Source organism: Polyodon spathula, chromosome 9 (genome assembly GCF_017654505.1).
Source record: "Polyodon spathula isolate WHYD16114869_AA chromosome 9, ASM1765450v1, whole genome shotgun sequence".
Lineage (NCBI taxonomy): Eukaryota > Metazoa > Chordata > Actinopteri > Acipenseriformes > Polyodontidae > Polyodon > Polyodon spathula.
Window position 1 is genome coordinate 26118092 of NC_054542.1, and position 14697 is coordinate 26132788.

Genomic DNA, 14697 nt, shown 5'->3' on the forward strand with positions numbered 1-14697 from the left:
TGCACAATAGTCAGGGATTCTGGGAGACAGTTAAAAACAGTCTAAGAAAGACAGGGAGCCAGCGAGGTCACCATATCTAATTACAGTGTTTGTACAATTTATGCCCCGGTGTCAAGTTTGTCCTTTTCTTTGGAATTGTACATTTCTGCGACAAAACAGAGAAGCTACATGTGCTTACAAGTCTGACTGACGAACCATAAAGTCTTATTAAAGAGTAAGCAGCTTCAAATTACTTTGTAATTTCTGTTTTAAATTTGCCTATTTTATGGGTTATGTTTAAGGCCCTGTGTAAATGACGATTTCACAGGCTTTGCCGGAATCGTGAAATTAGCCCCATACCGTGATTTTTACAATATTCTTAAGAAATACAAATAAATTTCAGAATTATTATTTGTATTTCATACAAAAACATTAATGAAATGAATGCCTGCGTGTACTATTCACCATGCACATAGTGACTATATGCAATCTAGGTGGGAAGTTATAATACTACACAGTAACAAGAAAATGGATGTCTCTAAAAAGGCTAAAAATGTGTCTAAAGCAGATCAGGTAAAGCAGTATCCACCAGGAGTTTTACACAGCAATGGAGGCAAGCTCTTCTGTACGTCCTGCAATCTTACTGTAGATCACTATTGAGAATAGGCTGTTGACAGGCATTTAGATTCAAGTATTCACCGAAAGAGAAAGGCAGAAATCCATAGCAGTACTACGACTGCTTTACTTGCTTTACAAAAAATGGTGACTTCCATGTTCCAAAAGTCCACTGAAAACCGTTAAGCATGAAACACAAAAAATTTTGACTAGACAGAGGCGTTTGTTTGCGTAAATATCCCTGTTGAAAAATTGGACAACCTAAAGTTAACAAGTATCACAAGCAGGAGATTATGTAATTGGTAAAACAGACTGGTTGCTTGTCAGTGGTCAGTGAACAGTTGACTGATGCCCAAGATCAGTATGGGTTACACATTGTATTCGTTTTGCAAGACCTAAATGGTGAACATGCATTTGACTTACCAGAACTGAAAGCTGTCCTTGCAGATACACTTTACCTACAGGCTATTAATTACAGCACTGTTTCACAAGCTATTGTAAAGTGCTTGAATAACTTTGATGTTGATTTTGATGACATCAGTGCATTTATCTCTATATTTGATGTCTTAAAAAACACAATTTCTAAAATAGTTCTGTGCAAAGTCCACAAAATACGATACTTTACCCGTGACACTGCTGTGAATTTTAAAGAAAATTTGTGAGATTTTCACAGGGCCTTAGTTATGTTGCTACAGTTATATTTGCTATCTCTAAATCAGCCAAACCTACTATCAGTGTATATAAAAGTAGAGTCGGTTGGACTGGTAGAGTTGAAAGGTACCATTGTTATTGTTTGGTCCCAGCATTTAGGATTATTCAAAGAAAGGCAGATTTAGAGTAAAAATTATAACTCTATTCAGCAACATAACCCAGAATCACTCAGTGGTTGCTAACACCATTAAATAGTGAGGAGAATGTACAGAAAAGAAGTACAATTGACATTTGAAGCTAATTACTCCTAACTTAATCCACCACAGCTCTGTGCTTCCCTATTCTGTACATGGCACAAGGGGAGGCCCTGAAATGCAGACCAATCTGGAAACCGACCAGAACCTATACATTCATAACCAGTAAACTTCATGTTAAGGAGGGAAAAGAGAGAAATGAGGCATATTCTAATGCTCTGGTCTCCTGGTGTTACTCACAACACTGTTGAGAAAGCATAACCCAGCTTTTAACATATTTTGTGTACAGTTCTGGTTTTAAACGTTGGTGTGCCTGCAAATGACTGTTGACTTCCTTAGTCAATTTATGTCGCTCACAGACACTTGAACTCTTGAGCAATGCACGTGAAAGAAAGGCACCGGAATAAAAAAAAAAAAAGAAAAACTAGAGCTGCTCTGATTAATAGATTAATCTGAATGATTAATCAACTTAAGAGTTGATCTTAGATGATTTTTTTTTTACAATTTAAATCGTGCAGAATTTTATTTTTGTATATAAAATAAAATCAACCAATAGAACATCTGCATTTTCTCCATGGTAGTCCAATCATAAATGAGTTCAACCAATGGGAGAGTCAAAGATCTGCCCCTTGTTATACAGGTGTCCAATCATTAGTGAGCAGAGGCGGGACATAAATATGCTAGGGTAAGGTGTAGATATACACAGCTATAATGGTAGATTAAACAACCAATGTTGGAAACGCAGCTCAGCGGTCTTGTGTTTTCAGGTACTAGTGTGTAACTGACAGTGGCCCAAAAGATCAGCTGTTCTGCGAAAATGTGTTACATTTGCTAAAATAATAATAATAATGCTTTTAAAAAGATCAAATTCCCCAAGAAATATATTTTTTTAGTATTACTATGCAAGACAGCCACTACAATATCGTTACCTTTATTAAAAATGTGCACAGATTAATCTACCAATTAGTCAACTAATGCCCATAAATTAACAATCAAAAATTCTAATCCATTGACAGCCCTAAAAAAATAAATAAATAAAGACTGTACTTCATAATGACTTTCAAGCATGTGAACTCGCAAATGAAAAATGTTAAAATTCTATGCACAGCTGTATCAATTGTTTGCGTGGTACATTGAACTGGCAAACATGGTGTGATAAATGTGTTCCGGGGCTGCTGTTTGATTTGGTTTAAAATTACATAAAATTACTTTATGATGGTCGTAGTACCTGGAAAACAGACAAACAGAAGATCATACAGTCCTTGGCACTAATGGACACACCAGTTGGAAATTACCCAGAGAGGTCAAGAGTTGCATGATGAAAAAAATTGCGAATGATGCATCACTTGTGATAGCCTTAGTCAAGACTGCAAAATACTGTAGCCACGGGGTTGGATAAAGCATGACTGAAGGAATTCACCATCCCTGATCTGATGGGAGACACAGCAGGATAGGTTTATACAGAAAGGAAGCACAGCAATTTGAAATCATGAACGGCTACAGTTGATGCACTTAGATTTTTTGATCTCACATTCTTCTGACATAAGCATTATATAAATTGCCTTTCCATGAAAGGTTGCAATATTCTAGTCTCTACGAGAGGAGGGCAGCTAAGGGACCAAGAGGAGCCCACATTGGGAATCATTAGGGTTTAATTAAAAGAGGCTTTGTGAGACAATGAAAATTTAAAAGCAAGGTAATTAGCAGTCAATTTACATTTGGCACCAAGCTACCCATTGCCTGAGGTACAAAAAAGAAAACTGCCAACCATTCAAACAGAATCTGATCATGAATAAGCATTTTCAATGGAACAGTAAGCATGGAGGTAAGACCTCCATTATACTGCTAAATGCATGTACAGGATACCAGGTCAAACATTTAAAGGGGATTGTTAATGTCATTTCCAGGAGTCAGATCTGATGCCCTTTAGTTCTGCTGACTTGCATACCCCAAGCATGCGCATAAACCAGAATGTATTTTTGTTTGATTGTTTGCTTTCTCTCAAGATATACTATATACAGTATATAGCAAACTACTGTAAATACTAGTAAATTAGAAAATACAAATTATACAAAAAATAAAAGAAAACTGCAAAACACAAACCAGCATATCTACTGTAAGAAACCTCTTGCATTGCCTCAGTCTTAATTTTTGAGCAGTGTTCATTATCCCAGAGGTGGATGCACGCTTAATAAAAGCCTGCATCCCCCCCCATCTTAACAAAACCCTCCTTCCAGAACTACCGACCTGTCTCCCTCCTCCCATTCCTCTCTAAAAGCCTCGAGCAAGCGGTACATCGCCAGCTCTCTGCTTCCCTGTCAACACATTCTCTGCTCCACTCCACTAAAACTGTTCTTTTCTCTGTCACTAACTCTCTACTCTGTACCCATGCTGCCTCCCTCTCCTCTGTCCTAATTCAAACTAAATTAACACCCCTACACACGTTACATAATGCAGCAGCAATATACAAGACATGCACATTATATAACAGAATTGAAGCAACTCACCAGAATGGGAAACACCAAATTGCTTGGCGACGTGTGTCTGATTCTGTTTTTTTTTCAAGAGCTCAAACAATTTCCAACTTTATGTAGCAACAGAAACAGCGGCGTAATTTGGTGTTTGTTTACATGCCATTTTGTAGTGATGAGGTGCGCTCGTGGAAATCAGAACAGAAAATAATTCAATGATATGATGGCAGTCTGGAAAGATTTAATAAACCAATTAGTGTCCCTCAAGACATTCTCCCAAAATCACTTTTTTTCAAAACAGTACTGCATGCGTTGCGAACGAATCGCTATCAGTGCCAAGAAGGTGTTCTTTTAAGAGAAGTTCCTGTTCCTTTAGGCAGACAATTTACAATGGGAAAAATCTGTTTCACCATAAGGGTGCTCCCTTAGGCAAAGTCTTCTCTTAGGAGGTGTTACTATACTCTACTGTACCTCTAATAATGACAGCACAAGCAGCTAGGGTCCAAATCAAATGTAATGTGGATAAACATATTTTTATGAAGGTTGCTATGTTAGCTAAACATCCATCTGAAGAACTGAAATCCAAATTCATGTACAAATGTAAGTGTTTGCGTTCATAAATATATATGTTTGAACATAAATGATAATACAATAGTCAGCGCTGACTGTCATAACAGGGGTGGGATATTTTATAAACCTCACAGCTGCAATCTCATGAGTGTCGGGTTAGTAGTTGGAACGCATTAGAAGCTTGTATACAGTAGAGCGGTTATTGAAAAAGGTCCCCAAAAAAATATCAGATTTTTTTTTGTAAATTCTCTGTGGCACCACATGCTAAAATCAGCTCGTCACACACGCTGCTAACTGGGGGTGCTGCTTTGTGCAGCAACACTAAAAACACACGTACACAGTGATATTCCATTCCCTCATGAAAAAATTATCGGCATGGCACAGGAGAGCAAGGCAACCTTTGAAGCCTTATGACTGGCCTTATGATTTATACAGCATTTGATAAACTCTCCCAAACTCTATGGTTGCCATTTTTTTTTAAATAAATAAACCTGCCTGATTTAGTTATTTGGTAGTATCTAACAACATTCTTGTGCCTGGATGTACTGTAGGTGTGTTCACCTTTGCTATTGAGAATGTTTCTTCCCTCAAGCACTGCCATTATTATCCATCACTGTCCCATTAGTGTAATTAGTAAAGTCTATTGTTGTCCATTTCACTGGCTACTGACTGCCGACAAGAATGTCCCCTAAAGAGGCATCTGCACAGAGAAATGGTTCCAAGGTCCAGACAGGCCTGACTTGAATGTGTGTGAGTTTAATGTGTGCCTTATAGCACAGCTAAAAACAAGCCAGCAGGGCTATAAAAGAAAAAAAATGACTTATTTAGTATTTATTGTAAATATTTATACAGGATAACCCTCTGAGCTGCAGCATTAAATTCACAGTGATCCCCTGTTGACAGCTGCGGCATGACTCTAATGAACTGAGCACCAGAAAACGTGACAGTCACACAGCACAACGACAGCAACAAAATAAAACTGATGATGCCAAAAAAAAAAAAAACAAGCATGCCAAGGGCTTTTTAAGGTTTCAAAGGAATAGTAAGAGTAATAATTCCAAGACTTTTATTCCTATAGTAATGTGCCAGAATAAGATCTTTAGGAATCATAAAATGCCTGCTACTAATGGAGTACACACGCCAATGCACAGAAATAGCTTGGTTGAGCAGAGGGCAACTCTTTTCTGTAATGGCCCTTAACCCCCAAACACTCCCAGGAAAGGTCCATGAATGACACAATCACAAGACTGATAAACATTGCCTGCTCTCCTGCATTTCTTCTTTCAGAGTTACCACTTCATAATAACAGCATCTAATGTTGCTGTAATCCCTCTTTGTCCTTAGAACCACATTATGTATAATTGGCTAAAGAGGCACTGTGGTCTTGTTACCAGAAAAGTACAAGAGACTAGCCAAACATGACTTCTGCTGGACCTTAAAACGTAATTAGAAAATGTGTGAACATCTGCAAATCATGCTCCCTAGTGCCCAGTTTGTACAGTAGTTTACATACTTCCTGCCTTAGCATTTCCAAGAGGCCACAGGGAGCTTCTGTTTATTTCCTAGGTAATTAGAAACAGTGTGAATGTAATTAGTTGCATGGTCATCTGGTTAACGTAGCTCTAGTGACAGGTTGTGGGAAGTAACTAGAATTGAATGCGACTCCCTTAAGCTGTACGGCACTGTACTGTGTCTGTAGTATTATGCACTTTCTTTATATTATGCACTTAAATTGATCCTTTATACCACTCTCAAGATTTAATTATTTACCTTTTTAATATAATTTTATGTGTTTCTGTGTCATTCACCTTTGTGTCTGCTTAGGTTTATTATTTGTCAGGATTACAAAATAATGCTCCTTTATAACCACTGAAAAAGCTAACTTTCTGAACTGGTTTTGGAAATGCCCACCAAGTGTGTGGAATTGGAATTCCTTCCCCCCCTGCTACTGTGGCAATACCCAAATACAAAGCATAAAGGGATAATTGTAGTCCCGTTAGAATGTGCTCTCATTTAATTCCGATGTGCTAGGTTACAGTACTATATGTGGCAACATATACTACGGCACATTAAGTATAAATAGATTTAACTGCCATTGTATTGTTAACCTAAGAGGTTTTAATAGGGATCCATGTTAACTGGAATATGTTTTAAACATTTTGTTGAATGATAAAACTGTTTAATTTCAAGCTAAATGAGGACAGTATAACAGTACCAGATCTGTAGAGACAAAAGCTGTATACATGCTTGAAAGCATGGAGTTTATATCTGGTCTTCTCCGAGTGAAAAGGGAATAGGAGAAAAATCCATACGTATAATAATAATAGCATTCAGGACAATGTAAGCAAATAATTACAAAAAATGTAACTAAGGTAAAATAACATCACAGAATCAAATGGCAAGCAAGAAGTCCTGAATATTAGGCAGAAATGGAAAATAATTTACACAATAACAATGTATAACAAATCTTTTGTTCAGGTCCATTCTATTAGGACTTACAGTAGCTTGTACAAGATCAATTCATTTTCAGTGCTCAGTACAGCCGGCAGCAGCAAACTTAGAACTGAATCATTTCCAGGTCAAAGAACCATTTCAATATCAGTCAGCCACCTGTCTAAATTAGCTGATGCTTGGCAGTTCCTATGAAGATAAACATCTGGCTCTGCAAAACAGACAAGCAATGTCCAGGGGGTGCTTAGTACAGTATATGTATCAAATACAATTTGCTGGAAAGACCACAAGGTCAAAATCTTGTTTGAGAAAGCACTTTCTGATCAACTAATTGTGCTGATCTGAAATAGCCCCAGTGCCACCAGCCTAATAAAAGGCAGCAACATCATTTGATGGGTCTCTTAACAGCACTGTCTAATGGAGGTTTTTTATCATCTTCCTTTGTCAGCATTGTAACTGAGTGTTAAACCTTCTAAACAACTGCCCTCATAAAGTTCTGTGCAGCACTTAAAGATGCCAGTTGTGCACCAGCATATGCCAGAGTCCAATATCCATTTCACTGCCAACAGGACTCATTAGAACTAGTGATGCAATGAATAAAACTGATACAGGTACTGGCTACAGGGCTAATTACCCCAACAGCCTTTCATACGACTACATAAGTACATAAGTATGTTTTGCTACAATCCATTCTCTTGAAGTCTGAAAATGTATTGTGTTCTTATGCTTTTACCACACATTATCATGTTACATTGGTAAAATGAAATTGTAAAAGCATCAAAGGGACAGTAATCCACATAGAGTACAATATTTTGTTCATGCATTTCATTGCATATTTATTTCACACTGTCTATTGGATATATTAGATACAAGGGAATCCGGTTTTCAGTTTTAAGTTTATTTCAAACAGCACTGCAAACAAAAGTCTTTTCAGAATCTACTGTTAGACAACAAGAACAATTTCAACCCACATTCAGCACAACAGGGTTATGTTTAACATGTTATACTCTGCAAAGGACCATCAATCTCATTTGACGGAAAATCAAACAACAATTAATAAACAATCAGCAAGTGGACCACACAAGTAGAAGTAATGTAGGTCTGCATTAAACATCCAAGTGACCAATAGACTGAAATTACACATTTAGCCCATTTAGTATAATATTGTGTCACTGTCCACTTATATCACCTCCATTGGTCATCTGGCTGGCGAGTACATTCCCAAGGTATTTTAAGGCATATTACTGGGCTACACAAATAAAACATATCTTTGGTGTATCTTGGAAATAAGAAGACACAGCTAAAAGTCATTAAAAATATAGTGTAATCCGAGTAATTGCGGAGATGCCCAATTTGTAAAAGGTAATTGCCTAGAATTTTTCTATCTTTATACCCTGCAGGTTTTTGAGGGCTATTTAGATCTTGCTTTCAATTTTCTTTATAAAATATATATATATATATATCTATATATATATATATTATATATATATATATATCTATTAATACACACACACCCCAACATGCCATTCGCCCTCATACATTATAAAGATTATTTCGCCACACACTCTTACGAGAAGAACTATTATTTTCAAAACTCGTTTTCTGTTTGTACTTCAGCTTAAATGAATGTTCTCCATTGATTTATTCAACATAGATTTCCAAGCTTTCAAAAGAACCCCTTGGTACTGTATCACAAGCTGAATGAAGTTTGCACAACAGCATTTTAAGTAGGAAAATACAGGAAATCCTGGTATTAATTACCTTAAATTGTTCTTTGGCTTCAGTTTGGTCAAGGCACCCAGAGTCAGTCCCCATCTTAGCCAGAACACATTCAGCTTCAGTCAGCCACTGGACAAGGGTTTTTAAATCGCTGTGGAATCGATGCCACTTCTCCACAGATTTGTCAAACCTCCTGGTGCAGGAAATGGAAGAAAAAATAGAAGAGACAGGTGTGAGTAAACTAGAATTACACTGGTAATATTTAAAGTCTTTGAAAACTGCTTTTGAAAAACAGATAGGCACTTGGTCAGACAGGTACACTTTCAGAAGATACAATACTTAGAACAACACTGGATTTACAACTTTAAATCCACATGCAGTTGCTTGAAGTGACTAGCAGTCAAAAAAGAATTCCCATTTGGAAAGTTCATTAGCTACATAGGTCTCAAATATCATTATAAAAATAATGTATTTTCATTTTATAACAGACATCTGGTCCTACACTTGGTAAAGAATAGGTCTCAGGTTGCCTGCCTTACTTTCCAGAAAGTCTGTTACTGCTTTACTTCCTTGGTCATTGAATCTCAACTGTTCCTTCTGGGGTTACTGTCTGAAAGGATATCAGTCAATAGGGGAAGCAGCTGATTGGTTATTCACCAAAATATGTCAATAAAGGGGTAGAGAAAATATAAATTTTCCTGATGAATTGGCCCAGGAAGTTCAAGACAATCCAAAAGCAAGGTTTGCAAGCAGAGATGTCTTCAACCTAGCGTACTACCAGATAATGTTTTAAATGAAAATACATGCATTTCTTTCAAAAATGCACATTTGAGACTTCAGTAGCTAATGAAAGTGCAAACTGGCTAAGACTGTCAGCTACAACTACTTTAAATAACAGCATGTGGATATAAAGTTACAAATCCAGCTACAGTCCAAACTGCACATTGAGACCTACAGTATAAAATGAAGGGATGTGTATGGCAGAGAACATTTTTTTTAAATTATTCCGTTAGCTACCATGTGGAAAATGCCATTTTCATTTTTAAGAAAGATGAACAGTCATGTCTGATTCCCCCCCCCCCCCCCCCCCCCATTTAAAAATAAATAAAAGCCAAGCTGTACTACACTACTGTAACTGAAAAAAAAAAATTCTAGCATGTTGTCTAGTTTAAATATAATGTTTCATGAAAGGTGACACTGTGATTAAATGCATACCATACTGTATATAAAAACAGATGAACAAATATTGACATTAGCAACGGTCTCCATCAGTATTAAAGGCATGCCTAAAAATGCATAAACAAAAGCCCCTACTTTGTGCACGGGTAAAACATATATTTAAAGAAAGTTCCTTTAAGATCCAAGGTTGAAACAGGTCGAGTTTCTGCAGAAGAAATGCCCGAATGTGACAATTAACGAGGATGCACGGTTTGACGAAGTAACTCTGTTAAGTGAGTGTGTGACAGGGAAACTGGGTGAATGGAATGACACAACTACAACAATCACATTATGTGGTAGATGGAATTAATCAAGCATTTCAGGGAATCCTTAGTACCACACACAAATATGAAAAAAAAACCCCAAAAACTGGTAGAACCAATCCTGTGCCTGCCTGGCAGTAATGCTTCAGTGGAGAGAGTGTTTTCTGTCACGAATGACCTGTGGACAGCAGAAAAATCCAGGTACTAGTGTAAATTGAACCCTGATGTTGACATCAATTACCGTACAAATCTAATGACAATTATCGATCATTATTGAGTTAAAAAGCTTGAAAAAAAGCAGTAACAGTTTAAAGGAACAGTAAGTTGTCTTTTTATAGAGAATGATACAAAAAACTAATTCAAACAAATCCAGATGTTTTAAGACATGTTTGGTAAATACATTGGCGTTTCAATATAGCACTCTCCAATGTTCATATTCCTTTCATATGCCATCACTAGCCTTTGCATTGTTTTGTATAAAATCTGACACATTTCTAGTGCAAACATAATGGTAAATTAAGAAGAAAAAAAAATGGAAAAAAAATCAACCCCACTGTCCAAAGGAGAAAAAGAAAACTATCTTTGAAAACTACATTAATATTATGTCCTATTCACATGGAAATACACCCGCCCCTCGTTATATCGCCCCTCGCTATACTGCAGATTCGGATACATCGCCAATGTAACGTTTATGGCAAATAAAAAAGTACAAAATATATGTTGCAATCAAAGAGTCTTCAGGGACTATTTTTTATCAGTGGAAGGATACATAATATCCTATAATATATAGTAATATTTCTCATGCCTCACAATGCAACCAGGGCGTGCGGTAAGAATTGTCTTACCGCACACCCTGTCGCGGGTTATTTCTTACATCATGTCTTATGCAGTTTCCACTGTATTTAATGTATTATGCATTGCTTTTGTTTACTGTATATCATGCATTATGCATTTCTCTGTATTATGGATTTTCTTGTTGTTCCTGCATCTTGTAAAGCACTTTGTGATGGCGGTCCACTATGAAATGCATTATATAAAATAAAGATTGATTACTCTTGATCTCTGCATCATTCTCCTGTATTTATTCACAGACGCATATTCTCAGTAACTTTTAGAAGCAACAACACAGATTACATTCTTGACAGTAAGTTAGGATATTCGATTTCATTAAAACATTATCAATGTGTTATCACGTGATCCTAATCGATAATTAATTCGATTATTATAGTTATCGTTACAAGCCTACCAGATACACGGTTGAAACTGTGAAAGCCATTCCCATCATCAAAACAAACTGCACTTTGCCCTGTCTTGAGTTCTTAAACAAACTGAACAAGAACATTACAATTCTAAAACACAAAGAGAAATACAGCTATAAGCATGCTTTCACCTTAATCTAACTGGAATGGTTTGATACATAACAAAGTTTACAAACAAAAGGAGGCCATTCGGCCTATCTTGTTCGTTTGGTTGTTAGTAGCTTATTGATACCAGAATCTCATCAAGCAGCTTCTTGAAGGATCCCAGGGTGTCAGCTTCAATAACATTACTGGGAAGTTGGTTCCAGACCCTCACAATTCTCTGTGTAAAAAAGTGCCTCCTATTTTCTGTTTTGAATGCCCCTTTGTCTAATCTCCATTTGTGACCCCTGGTCCTTGTTTCTTTTTTCAGGTCGAAAAAGTCCCTTGGGTCGACATTGTCAATACCTTTTAGAATTTTGAATGCTTGAATTAGGTCGCCACGTAGTCTTCTTTGTTCAAGACTGAATAGATTCAATTCTTTTAGCCTGTCTGCATATGACATGCCTTTTAAAGCTCTTCTTTGCACTCTTTCTAGAGCAGCAATATCCTTTTTGTAACGAGGTGACCAGAATTGAACACAATATTCAAAATAAGGTCTTACTAATGCATTGTACTGTTTTAACATTACTTCCCTTGATTTAAATGCAACACTTTTCACAATATATCTGAGCATCTTGTTGGCCTTTTTTATAGCTTCCCCACATTGTCTAGATGAAGACATTTCTGAGTCAACAAAAACTCCTAGGTATTTTTCATAGATTCCTTCTTCAATTTCAGTATCTCCCATATTATATTTATAATGCACATTTTTATTTCCTGCGAGTAGTACCTTAGACTTTTCTGTATTAAATGTCATTTGCCATGTGTCTGCCCAGTTCTGAATCTTGTCTAGATCATTTTGAATGACCTTTGCTTCTGCAACCATGTTTGCCACTCCTCCTATTTTTGTGTGGTCTGCAAATTTAACAAGTTTGCTTACTATACCAGAATCTAAATCATTAATATAGATTAGGAATAGCAGACGACCTGATACTGATCCATGTGATACTCCACTGGTTACCTCGCTCCATTTTGAGGTTTCTCCTTTAATCAGTACTTTCTGCTTTCTACACGTTAACCACTCCCTAATCCATGTACATGCATTTCCTTGAATCCCTACTGCATTCAGTTTGAGAATTAATCTTTTATGCAGGACTTTGTCAAAAGCTTTCTGGAAATCTAAATAAACCATGTCATATGCTTTGCAACTATCCATTATCAATGTTTCATCCTCAAAACAATCAAGCAGGTTAGTTAGACACGATCTCCCTTTCCTAAAACCATGTTGACTGTCTCCCAGGATACTGTTAACATATAGGTCATTTTACATTTTGGATCTTATTATAGTTTCCATAAGTTTGTATATAATAGAAGTCTGACTGTCTGTAATTACCTGGTTTGGTTTTGTCTCCCTTTTTGTGGATCGGTATTACGTTTGCAATTTTCCAGTCTGTCGGTACAACCCCTGTGTCTGGATCAATCTTAAAACAGGTAATTTTAAAAACAGACAATTCTCACATAATGTGGAGTACAATTGCTTGCCTACACATTTTGGATTTCAAGCCGTAATGACAACTCTTCTCTCTAAATTGTAACCTCAGTGACAGATCAGTTCCACTGCAACTGTTAATAAGGGCTCCTGGAAACCTTTCCACATCTGTCCTAGAGAACATTTCAATGCGATAGCCTTTTCTTAAAAATAATAAAATCCTACAAATATTCTTCGTGATTTAAGGTAGGGAGGGTGTTATCGGCACTACAGTTGCATTTGAATTTCTTGGCAGCGACAAAGTACTGAGAAGCTATAGTTAACTTTGCAGGACATACCAGAGCCTGCTCAGGGTTATGAAAATCTAATTTCCCCAGGAAGAACTGTTCTTTCAAAAAAACATCCAAAGAACCAGAACCTAAAAATCATGTAGTAAACACACAGTACCTGAAAGGGTCTCTTGTGCCAATCATTTTTGTTACTTTTGAATGTCATTCATATGAGCTGTATCAAGAGATGCAAACCCATATGCCTCAACTGAAGAAGTTTTATGGGGCTACCTATTGTTAGCAGAAGTACATAATGTATTTTGACCTTTAAATGCAGTAAAGCCAACACTAGCAAATACCTACTATGTTGTTCTGTAACTTTCTCTCTGTAAAGATAATTAAATTACTTCATAAATCACAGCAGTCAGATAAAGGTCAACACAAATCTCTTGTTTTGTGCTGCCCTGCACAATCAACTTGTACTTACTTGTGGCCGAGAGACATCAACAGCCATCTGTACGGGTCAAAGAATTGAATAAAACATAAACATCCTCATGACATAAGTAAGTACCACGTTAGAGGACAGCCACTATCATTCATCCCGGCATCCTACAACACATATTGATAATATAGTGTACAGTAAAGAATCACACATTTCCTTAACTCTGTCATATTGCTTTCTGAGCTTCACAAACTAAATAATGGTTGCTTTCAAAACTGTTATGAAGCTGAGCTGAGAAATGAAAATATTCACAATTTGAGTTCAAATTATTACAACCCAGGCTGTGGAATATATTGATGAAAACAGCCTTACTGCAGAAGCAGGCGGTGGGACAAACTGATGAATTTATATAACTGAAAAGTGACACGTGTTGCTGAATTGTTTGTCACGATGACAACAGTTAAGCCTGCATGCTCAATAATGATTGGCCGTTAGCAGAACATAGGTTTAATTTCAGAACGTCCAATGAATTTTACACTAAAATTCTGTTGCGAGCATATCTTTCTGAAGCACAGGCAGTAACTTGCACAAGTCCCTTCGCTCTGTTTCAATGCTTATAAAGAGGCAGTGAGCTACGGAAGTAGGACACATTTTCAATGCTTTTTACTTCAAACTGTTACATAAAAAAAATAAGTAAAAAGGAAAAACAAATGAATTTTTCAAAATTTCTAAAACAAATAAGAAACAAGATTTTGTCTTCAACCCTTCCAATGCAATGCTCCCCAGCTCCCCTGACTGTAAGACTCACCCTGGTGCCTTTATCAGGTGAGCTTGGCAGAGTCTCAGAATTACCGGTATTTACTTACATCTACAACTCAATTATTTGGATAAGACAAGTTTTACTCTTTTTTTTTTTTATAATACTGTAACTTTATAGTTTAATATATGTTACCATCATTTCACTAT

The 14697-nt window shown here is 36.7% G+C and overlaps 1 protein-coding gene across 10 annotated transcripts in view; it reads right to left on the reverse strand.

Moving 5' to 3' along the window:
- Positions 1-14697, reverse strand: part of dmd (dystrophin) — a 728160-nt gene that overhangs the window by 327998 nt on the left and 385465 nt on the right. For all 10 annotated transcript variants that reach the window (XM_041259003.1, XM_041259005.1, XM_041259010.1 and 7 more), the window contains one exon: positions 8753-8903. In XM_041259003.1, the coding sequence (XP_041114937.1) occupies positions 8753-8903 (151 nt within the window). The remainder of the gene's footprint in view (positions 1-8752; positions 8904-14697) is intronic.